Source organism: Dioscorea cayenensis, chromosome 16, assembly GCF_009730915.1.
Source record: "Dioscorea cayenensis subsp. rotundata cultivar TDr96_F1 chromosome 16, TDr96_F1_v2_PseudoChromosome.rev07_lg8_w22 25.fasta, whole genome shotgun sequence".
Classification (NCBI taxonomy): Eukaryota; Viridiplantae; Streptophyta; class Magnoliopsida; order Dioscoreales; family Dioscoreaceae; genus Dioscorea; species Dioscorea cayenensis.
The window spans coordinates 21,270,331-21,282,450 of NC_052486.1; the positions used below are offsets into that span (position 1 = coordinate 21,270,331).

Genomic DNA, 12,120 nt, shown 5'->3' on the forward strand with positions numbered 1-12,120 from the left:
AGAAAAATTGAGTGTTATAAATATAATAATTAATTTATCTCATTTAATAAATTAATAATTAACATGTTAATCTACCCACTATTCATGATCGAATTCATTGCGTATATACACTAAAATAAATATAATTTTGAAGCTATACATGTATATTAGCAACTATCATAGACCAACTCCTACTTTCAACTTTGTTTGAGATTTTTCTTTAGTTAATTAAGTAAATAAATAAATAAATATTATAATATTAAAACTATATATTTTAATTAATAAACAATGGTTATTAATATTAATTAATGAGATAAATTGTATAAAATAAAGTTAGTGTTACTCCAGATTGGTTGCTTCATTTGAAAGTGCCAACCTACCTTATATATATATATATATATATATATCTATATATATAATTTCTTGCATACTCTCTCTCTCTCTCTCTCTCTCTCTCTCTCTCTCTCTCTCCTCTTATTAATCAAGGTCTCCAAATATAACTTTCATATTATATATTAGAGTCTCTCTTAATATATTTATATTAGAAAAATTGTTTTTATAGAACACTTTTATTTGTTAATATGCTCCTACACTTAAAAATCAGCTTACAAATTTCATAAAAACACATACTCATCTTTGATTTTTTATTTTCATTAATTTTCTTTTCACGATATATAAAAAAAAAAGTTGAGAGAGGAGGTTGTATAGTCTGATATAGTTTTTATAAGGCCATATTAGAAACAATATAATATAATGCGTTAAATATTAATGTCAAAGCATGCATGCCAATTGCCAACCATGAAAGGCTGGGCACTCACCATGTCATGACCACACACACATATAAATTTTAATATTTTATTTAGAAAATATATTATTTATTTTTATTCACTAAAGCCAAGGAGACATAACTTGAGAATTAATTGTACAGTATATTCTCAATTTAGGAGGACAAAGAATTTATATTATAAACCCACGTCCATAACAGTGATTCGTTATCATTATTATTTTTAATAATTTTTTTTGAATAATAAACGACAAGCGCCCTTTTTATATGAATATAAACAGTACCAAACAGTACTATAATCCGGATGTACAATATATGTACAGTATGAGAATAATATAAGAATTCCGAATGAACAGTATATGAACAGTGCGGTGAACAGCCTGTCGGGGGAGGAATTTGAACCCATAACCTCCCCCTTATACTTTGGTGTCATACCATTGGGTTATCATTATTATTTAAAATTTTTGAATGTTTTACACTAGATTTCACATTGGGTCAATTACCATTGGGTTATTGACATCTTTGGTCGCCACATGTTGGTCAACTTTACATGTTTCCACATGAACACCACTCACATTAATTAATTAATTAATTAATTAATTAAAAAACCCTCACCCCTCCACCACCTTCACCATGCATGCACCTTTCAATATAATCACTTAGATCTATGATCTCCTTCCTTCTTCTTAACCAAATAAACCATATATCATCACCAATGGCTTCCAAGCCCTCAGTCTCCAAATCTCTTCTCCTACTCTTCAATCTCATCTTCTTCACCTTCCTCTCTTCCACCACTGCCACCAACTGCCCTATAGATGCCCTAAAGCTAGGTGTTTGTGTGGACCTTCTTCAAGGCTTGCTGAGCCTTCGCATCCCTTCAAAGGAAGGCTGCTGCCCTCTCATTAATGGTCTTGCTGACCTTGATGCTGCTGCCTGCCTTTGCACCACCATCAAGGTTAATCTCTTGAATGTCATCAACCTCACTCTTCCCATTGATCTCTCCTTACTCCTCAACTACTGTAGTGGAAATGCTGCTTCGGGCTTCAAGTGCTCTTAATTAATTTAGTCTATATTTGTCCATGCATGCATCATCTCTTTTATCTACTTAATTAATTTCTGTTTATTATTATTATTATTGCATGTCATGCATGTTGCCATGTTCTTAACTGTCATGGTTTGAGATTTAGTAGTGTGTGCTTTATTAGCCCTTGGAGTTTAATGTCTTTGGGGACTTAATTTCTCTTGTTTGATCCAGAATTAATAAGGATGTGTCAAGGTTGGCATGCACAAGTTTATTTATCAAAGTGTCTTTTGTATTTTGCATGGATTCCAATTCATCATGTATTTCATGTACTTCGTTCTATATATATTTCCAAGTACTTAAATTGGAGTATCAAGCATTCTCTCATTTTTATTTCCACTAATATATATTTATAATCAAGATATATCAATTGCTATATGTCTACAATTAAAGAGGACTTTTTTTATTATTTTTAACAAATGTCTACAAATTAAGAGGACTGATAGGGCACAATGGAGAACATTTTATAAGAATAGTTTAAAAATAACTAAGCTTTGTAGAGCCAGGAACTTGTAATGAATAAACTAAATCCACCACTGAGATTGTAAACAAGAATAAATTCTTCAATTGAAAAACTAAGTTCAGTGACAAATCTTCACTGAAATCATGCATTCAACCAGAAAACATAGTAAACAATCAAGAAGAACAAATACCTGCAGAGTTTACAGATCTATAAATCCAGCTCAATACACATCATAATCGACAAGATAAATGGAAGGAAACCTTCCTCTTGACTCTGATCGCCGGAGATGCTCGCTGGAGCCCCTCTGCTTCTCAGATCCAAGGCTCTACTCTCTTCTCCATTCCCTGCCCTTCAACTTCATTTGCTTTCCCTTTTATTTCTCTACTTTTCACATCATCGTAACAAACTCTGCTTAGGCTACCCCTCTCTGTCAATGCCTCCCTGACATGTTGGCACTTGTAACGAACCCGAAGAGCCTTGCATTGGGCATCCTTGTGATACCCTTTTGCCCCTTCTGAAAAATAATTAAGTAGACTCGGTTTCATGATAACTTCAGATAATGCCACAATCGTTCTACATACAATAATGTGTTGAACTACTTCAACAAGTCTACGCGTGAGGTATCCAGCATCTGATGTTCGTACAGCAGTATCTACAACGCCTTTGCGGGCTCCGTAGCAGGAAATTATATATTCCGTCAAAGAAAGTCCTTCGCTTGTCAACTACATCTAAATCGAGCAGGTTTTGTTTTACATGAAGAAGATTTTGTTCAGCATGTTCTATTCGATACCGGTAGGAGAAGAACCCGACTCTGTATTGGTAAAAAAAGAGGGGAAGCAGAACCAAGTCAAGATGATACGATACGGATCACCCCTTCTTCTTGCGCCAAAGATCTTACCATTTCCGAAGGAACTAGAGCTACATTTCTTTTCAATTTCCATTCAAGAGTTCCTAATTCCTTTTCTTAGGAACACATACAAGATTCGTCACTACAAAAAGGATAATGGTAACCCCACCATTAACTACTTCACTTCATTTTCATTTATTAATTTATTTTTTATTTATTATATAATATAGGGATAGATTGGTAATTACCTTAAAAGATTGCTACCCTTTGTTAAAAAAATTACTAAATTGAAGCAATCCAATGGGTGAGGATAAACCACATCTTGGTTCAATCGTAATTGCCATGGAACTGGATCTGTGGGATCATCTCTCTTGCTTCTTCACCCAATCACCTTGTTATTTGCCTAGTCAGATGTTGTGTTGTCAAATAACAACTTATCCGCCGTGTCAACCAACCTCCCTGGCATGTGACCATCATTCAAAATCTCTTCATTAAAGCTTGGCGCCACTGCTTCAACTCTCGCCAGACCCTTCTTGAAAACAGAACACTATCCATAGAATCTCACTATCTAATGTTTACTAGAGCACCTTTCTAGTAAATTCTTTTAAAATGATCAAAGTTCACATGGTGAAATATGAGCATCACGTCATCCTAAGGAACCTTTCCTCTATCCACTAATACTTTGCAAATACATATTGGCATGCACTTTTATAAAAAATCATTTAATGTCAATACACGAAACTAATACCATCATTAGTCACTAATTACATTGCTCTTCCCCCTACCTAAGATGAAGAGCGCTCCTATTCTAATGAGAACAAGGAGGAATAAAGCAAGGACAGAGACATAGCAAAAGTTGGGCAATTTTTTTTTGGTATAATACCCGAATTGGTCCCTTTACTTTCTCTCTCTTTGCTTTTAGTCCCTCTACTCAGAAATGCTTCCAAATAGTCCCTCTACTCTTGAAAATGAGCCAACTTAGTTCCTCTATGCTTGAAAATGACCCAACTAGCCCCTGTATTTCCAAGAATAGGGGCTAGTTGGGAAGAGACTAAGAGTAGAGGGACTAAGTGGGCTCGTTTTCAAGAGTAGAGGTACTATTTGGGAGCATTTCTGAGTAGAGAGACCAAAAGATAAGAGAGAGAAAAGTAGAGTCACAATTTGGATATTATATCTTTTTTTAATGAACAAATAAAAGTGCCATTGATAGGGACGCATGCAAGTGTACGTGCCGATCTCGTAATAAAGTGTGCTTGAAGTGTAGAGTGTCGGTCCATAGGGAAGGAGGTGAATACTAGTAGTAACTCTAAATCCGAAAATTAGCCTAATGAAGTACGTGAAGTCTGTCAACAGAAAAATAAAAGAAAACTAGAAAATATAGAAAAATCACGTGAGAGAATTCAAGGAAGAAAATGATGTCTGGGCGTAGCATCCCTCTAGGGTTATGAAGCACAGGACAATGGTTGTCTAAGCATGCAATCCTATTTGAACTGAAAGGTTTCCAAAAGCATACAAAAGCCCGATTTCTTAGGCGAAGTGTAACTAAATAGGTGCAGAGCTGATACAAAAATCCACACAATCGCATTAACACTTTATGAAACTTTATTGTGGGCTAATGACAATATCTTAAGTAGACAATTTCCCCCTAAAGAGAGATTGTATCTAATTCGAATTTAGAGTAGAAATATGATTTCTCATAAAATCTACTCCACATGATTACAAAGAGAATGGAGATCATCATCAAACCACTTGGAAGGGTTGTGGGAGACAGTCTCCTAGATACCTTAACCAGAGGGCACCCATTATCTTCTCAAATTGCGCTTCTTAGGAGGCAACCCAAGTTGTATTGTTTTTCTCTTGATCATGTGTTGTGCTTTTATCATTGTTTTCTTTTTTGTTTGTTTCTGTAGTTGCCGTGTTCTTGTGACTTTGATCTCTCGGGGCATTATTGATTTCTGTTCGGCGTGTGTGCAATACTTTTTATCACCTCTAGCATTTTTATCATATGTCACGGAGGAGGATAGGCTTTACCCTAAAAATTTCCAGGCCAAGCACAGGCTGAGCACGCCCCTGCTTATGCCCTTGATTTTCTTTGTTTTTAGTTTCTGAAGCATCCCAGGTGAGCACGGGATAAGCACGACCGTGCCAAATCGGTCAGCACGGTCCTTAAGCGATTTATACAATCGTGCCCTTCCCTCAGATATATTAGGAACTTTTCCTTAGAAAATCAGGGGGAGGAGCATGCTTCAAACACGACCATGTTTCACCCGATAGTGCCTACTCTAATCCTCGCGCCCGCGCACGAGTGTGCTTTACCCTTGCTGGGATGCGAACGGTCGCGCCCTTCCCATTTCTCTTTTCAACCTGTTCATCGCCGGGCTTCTCCCATCGTTCTTGACTCTTAGCCTTCCCCTTCCTCCTCCTCTCGTGCTTCCAACCCCTGAGGATCTCAAGTGCCTTACCAGCATTTGGTCGTACCCGCTTCTTCTCTTCCCAGTCTTTTCCCTCGATTTCGGTAAGCTGCCGGTTATGCCTTGGTATTGAATTTACGTTTTGGCTTGCCATTTTCTTGACTTTGTGTTGGTTTCACTATTTCATGGTCAATTGTTGTTTTCTCATAATATCTCTTTGTTCTTGAGCATGTACTGCGTGGGACCTCTGGGGAGGGTTCCCCCCCGCCCCCGCCCCCGCGAAGCATGATCGTGTATTCAGAGAACGATTGTGCTCTTACCCTGAGTATGATTTCCTCGGTCAGGTGCACGCCCCTGCTTTTATGTTGAGCACGATCAGAGTGCTCCTAGCACGATTGTATCTCTCCTAATTCTCACATTCCAGGACTGATATAGTTGTCTTCTTTTACAGATAATGTCAAGGCCTCAGGAACCAACTAGGTTCAATCACAGTCAATCATGGGCACTTTTCCAATCGCAGGCTCATCATGAGTGTCATTCTCGTCTCTCCACACGGTTATTCGGCACCTTATGCACTATCGATTGGGAGGCATTGTAAATGGCCAGGTTAAGGGAAGAGGTCAAATAGCTGTTAGATGTCAGAGCCTGGGCAAGGTTCTCTTTGTCAATGAGCCAACCTATCATGAATTAACACTTGAGTTCCTTGCCACTTTCGAGAGGCGTCGAGGCCGCGACATTTGGGACGATACCCACACCATTCGGTTCCAACTCAGGGGACAGGAATATCATCTGAGTTACACTGAGCTCGCCCTCTTCATGGGTATTTAGCAGCGAAATTACATCTTAACCGAGGAATATCGTAACCTTCTGTCACCTCCGTTCGGGGAAACTCAATTTGCTCGTTGGAGTAGACTAAGAAATTGCGGCCGTCCTTTCAGGCGGAGTGTCACTACAACCTCAGCCCTTAAGTCCCCCACACTGAGATTCATCCATGCTTTGCTTAGTAGTACTATTACCAGTTGGAATTGTTGCATCGGCAATATCACTCTTCTTGAAGTTCAGTACCTATTGAGTATGATTGATAGGACTCCGCACCACTTGGGATTCCCCATCACCAATTCATTCCATCATCAGGCAACTAACACCAAGGGGCATACGATCTTTGCTGGTTCGTACATTATCCGATTCATTAGGGGGATGGGTCTTTTGGGAAATGTGGAGCACTTATCCATCGCCGGTGGGTCTAGCCCTATCTCTCTTCGCAGCTTACACAAGATGGGTCTTGTTACCCCGCGACCAACCGTGACTACCGAGAAACCCCCATGTGGATGCACCCTTATTCCCAACGAAGTCTATAGCGCATTGTGGACCATTGTACATCTTCCTTTGCTTCACCCACCGATGATTCTTAGCCCAAGAGTGCCCGTTTTGATCGGACAACATCCCTATGTTTTTATTTCTTTATCTTGTCGTTATCTTTCCTTTTGTAGACTTTGTAGTTCAGTTAGGAAAGGGAGTCCCTTGCTATACTGACATTTTGGTTTGTTTATTTTCAGTTGTTCTATTTCAATTTATCTTTTATTATTTTCGTAAGCTTTACTTGTGTGTCTCCGTTCATCTCACGGATTGTGTGGGTGGTCGGAGTTGGCAACATGTTGAGAGCGGCACCATCACTCTCCATATTCTAGAAAGTTGCATGAACCTCCTCTTTCAACTCTTGTTCTCTATTTTTGTGATGCATGTAATACATCTTTACATTGAGGATAATGTAACATTCAAGTGTGGAGAAGGGTTGCATGCTTGTCTTTGGTGGATGAGTGCTTTACTAATGATGATCTATGATTGTTCTGTTGGAAAATCTTAAATTTAGGGGGACACGTGTGTGTTCGTAACCATTAGAGACAAATTTTAGACTTACTTTTAGTTTAAAGACCTAAAATTTGCCCTAGCTATGGAGTCACATGTTTAGGATGTCAACTCTTCGCTGTGGACTAGGTTTCTTGTAAAAAAAACAACTGGGAAGTCGAATTCCTTAATAGGAATGCCCTACCATCTCAGTTTTGCATTTCTGTTTGTGTGAAAAGATGGTAGAAAGAGTTATCACTCTAGTAGAGTGAAATTCGCTTTTGAGTAATCGAATTTTGGGCATTACAAGTGTACATTTGATGATCTACCAGGAGAAAAGGCTACCTCTAAGGTGTATGAAGCTACTACCCACCATTTTTAGTAAAATTAAGGTCGAGTTGTGTTAGGTTGACTCCTTGAGGCTATGGGGCACTCAATTTAGGGTTGTGCACACACACAAGGTCTATGAAGTAAAATTGTAGTCTTTATTGAGCATTCATGTTTTAACTAACTCCTGTTGTACCCTTTATGCTAAAGAATTTTCTATTTCCCTGAGAAGGATAATGAATTGCGATTCATATCTCCATCATTGGCTAATGGAAAGAGAATTGTTCGATTTCATTCAAGTGAAGTAATTCAAGAGGAAGATCGATGGAGAAATGTGTTGGTAGGATGTGTATGGAATGTCACCAAAGATAGAAAGGTTCAATGTTTTCATTCAAGCTAGATGGAAGAAGTATGGTGTTGTGACAGTAACTAAAGTAAATCTAATGTTCTTCATCCAATTTTTTGATACATTGAGCTATGAACAGGTTTTGAGAAATGGTCCCTATACTTTTAACAATCATCCAATTCTATTGAAAAAATAGCAACCAAGAATGAGCATGAACAATGATGTGTGTGTCCTCCCCATCTGGATACAACTCCTAGGCTTGTCATTGGAATAATGGTCAGTGAATATGCTAAGTAAAATTGGGAATGTGTGTAGTAAACCACTATACTTTGATAAATGTACTATCTAAAAGATGAAATTGGGTTTTGCCAGCATTCTTGTGGAGATGGAGTCATCTGGTGATTTCCCTGATATGGTTGAATTGGTTGATGAGAAGGGTATGATTTTTCAACAAAAAGTGATATATGAGTGGAGGCCATCTGTTTGATCAAACTGCAAAAAATTTGGACATCTTAAGCAAAATTGCAAGGAGGTACAACCAGAGAAAACAGTTTGGAGGGTAAGAAATAATGCTGGAAAAGAAAATGTGGATATTAATAAAGACCAAGAATTACAACATGGAAAACATGGATCAGACACTAAGAAGGGAAGTAATGGCAGTATTAATGTTCAAGGCCCTATTGGAGATAAATGGAAAGAAATAGTTAAAGGGAAAGCAGTAAGTTGTACAAATCATATACTTAAGGATGATTCTAAAAAAATTTATCAATTGCAATTGATAAACCAGGTGGGGAGATAACTAATGTTTATATGTTGTATGAAGCCCCAGTAGGTAGTAGAGGATCACAACAACAGGTACATGTCCATATATCAGATAATTGTGCTCTAAGTTGCAGCAATAGTTTTGGCATCCTTGAGGAATTTGGTGTAAGACCAATTGAAACATGTTCTGATGATGGTAGGAGAGGTAAGGATGCCAACCTACCAAAGATGTTGCAACATATGATTTTATCCTAGAATATTAGAGGACTAAATAGTCCTCTAAAGTAATCAGAAGTGAGAACCATGATTGATAAATATAAGGTTATTGTTATGGGAATCCTGGAAACAAGAGTAAGAAAGAAAAATCTGAAAGGGATATGGCCTAAAATACAATTGCATCAATGGAGTATGGAGCACAACTACTCAATGAGTGCCTAAGGAAAAATTTGGATAGTTTATAATATTGAACAAATCAAGCTACAAGTCCTTAAAAGGAATCTACAATACATTACTATCAAATTACTAGGGAAAATGAAATTTTATTCTAGACATGTGTGTATGGATCTTATAACCCAGTCATAATTAAGAAGAGAGATGTGGAGAGAGTTGGCTAGGATTGGAAACAATCTAAGAGCACCATAGCTAATTCAGGGTGATTTTAATGCAGTCAGCTGTAATGAAGATAGAATAGGTGGCAATTCTATAAATGAGGAAGCTACAGCTAATTTCCAGAACTAGATTTTGGGAGTAAATCTAGTAGAGGTGTAGAGTTGTGGACCAAAATTTACTTGGACCAACTTTCAGGAGGGAGAACATAGAATATACAGGAAGCTAGACTGGTATTTTGCAAATCCTCTATTCTACTCAAGAAAGGATGAACCTGCATGTATGATGAGTGCATTTCATATCATATTTATTTACCCTCACTTCAATATTTTACTCGTCCTTTAGCATAATTTTGTGAATATTTGGTGCTATTCTAGGTATAGTTGTTCCTTGCATAGGATTTAGGGATTCGAAGCAATTTGGAGTGAAATTGGGGATGAAATGAGTGAATGACAAAGATTTTTGCTAAGTGCTCAAGCTGAACACAGGTAGAGCACAATCGTGCTCTGCCCCACTGATTATTTCGGCCTGTGGGATGACCCAACAATAATTCAAGCAGAGGGATCTCAAGCCAAGCACAGTCTCAGCAAGACTGTGCTTTTCCCCCTGATTACTCCAGTTCAAAGATAGCTTTTGTCAAATGGGGGAAGCACGATCAAGATGCTCCTAGCACGGTTGTGCACTGGAGAAGCATGGGCGAAGCACGACCGCACTCTTCCCCTGATTCTCCTAGGCGAGCACTTAATCGATTCACTCAGAAATCTCAACGAGATAGCACGGTCAAAGCACGACCGTGCTTAGACCGTGTTGAGCCCGAAATCAGCTTTTTAACTTAAGTTTTTATGGTTTCACTCTCATTTTTGTTCAGGGATTTTTCTTCTCCACCGGGAGGACTTTTGATGAGGGTGAACGAAGATCAAGCTTCACCACACTGTCTAAGGAGTTCAAGGATGAGTCGGAGGCACAAGGGAAGTGGGGCCAGTATATGGAGCTTAACTAGGAAGAATATCTTGAGAAGGAGGGAGTCATGTCTTCTTCCCTTAGATCTTTATTTGTTTCTTCCATGTTGTACCCATCCATGAGGGGCTAACCATCCACAGTGTCCCGGGGTGTTGAACTATGATGCTTGTATGCTTTGAATGCTTTCTTTTAATGATCTACAGAGTTTTTTTGGGTTCTTGTGTTTAATCTTGTGTTTGCATAACTTGATGTATTTAATTTGCACAGATGCTTAGGTAAAACTTGGTGTGTGGATTGCCATAGTTGTAGTTGCCTAGTGTGATTGCAAAACTAGATGTGTATTAAACCACAGTTACCTTAGCAAAAACTTAGTGTATTTAAGAACTATAGATGCAACATTGCTCTTGAGCACACATGAGAACCATAGAATGTACTTGATAGGCATTAGAAGTCAGCCAGCATGCTATAGCTCATAGGAATCATCTCGGGGCATTTCTCTCTTATTGTTGAAACATTCGATCCTATTCTGCCTGATAATTCCACTTGTCCTATCCTTTACTTATTTTATTTTCTCTTTGTTAACCAAATCCTATTCTTGTTTAACTAGAGATTAGAAGAATAATTAGTACTTTAAGTCCAGTCTCTGTGGTTCGACATCCCTACCCCTCACGGGGTACTCCTGTATTACTTGTGCGCGGCCCGTACGCTTGCGGATAACGCATTAATGTACTATTCTCAATTGTAGCCTATCATATCACTGTGGTTTACTGGTTGAAATACAAAGATCAAAGGAAAAAATGAAGACCCCATTCAGGGTTTTTAATATGTGGTGTGAGTATCCACTTTTTTTTTAGAACTGTTGAAAAAAAATAAGAAGTCTACCAATCAAAGAGAGCCATATTTATAGGGTATATCAGAGATTGAAGTTATTGAGGGTTGAGCTGAGATATCTAAAAAGGAGTATGGCAATATAGTAGAAAGAATATCTGTATGCAGATATGAATTGGAGGGCATTAGATCCCAAATGTTATCTGATCCTTTTAATGTGAGGTGCAAAAGGAGGAAAGCAACATGATTATTCAATTATAGTAATTATTGAAACGAGAAGAGAGTCTCTTAAAGTAGAAATCAAGATGCCAATGAATTCAAGCTGGTGATCAAAACTCTAAATTCTTCTTTGGAATGGTGCAGCAAAAAAAACAAGGAATAAAATTGGGCAGTTGTTATTATCAAGTAGGAACATATGCATAGATCAAACAATGATAAAAAAGGCTATACTGGAACACTTCAAGTGTTTTTTAGGAACTACAAAAGCCAGAGAAGGAATTTTTGATGATACTAGTTTTCAAGAAAAGGTTGTTCCTGATGAGGCTTGTGAGTCATTGAGTAAAATGGCCACAGATCAAGAAATTCATGAGCCATTATGGAGTATAAAGGATGACAAAAGCCCTGATCTAGATGGCTACAATAGTTTCTTTTTTTAAAAAAACCTAGAACATTGTAGGGAAAGAAATATATGCTACTATAAAAAATTTCTTCACTAATGGGGCTATGTTAAAGCATGTCAATTCCATTGCTATAATACTGATTCCCAAGGCTATCAAGCCATAAAAGATCACTAATTTCAGGCTAATATCATGTTGCAATGTGATTTATAAAATTATATCAAAGATTCTAGCAGGCAGATTAAAAGGTATATTTGGAAAGAT

At 37.8% G+C, this 12,120-nt stretch overlaps 1 protein-coding gene across 1 annotated transcript; it reads left to right on the forward strand.

Annotated features, from left to right (window-relative positions):
- Window positions 1-1,475: 1,475 nt before the first annotated feature.
- Window positions 1,476-1,820, forward strand: LOC120278629 (putative lipid-binding protein AIR1). Its single transcript, XM_039285366.1, has one exon. The coding sequence runs from the start codon at window positions 1,479-1,481 to the stop codon at window positions 1,818-1,820; it is 342 nt and encodes a 113-aa protein (XP_039141300.1). The 5' UTR covers window positions 1,476-1,478.
- The last annotated feature ends 10,300 nt before the right edge of the window (window positions 1,821-12,120 follow it).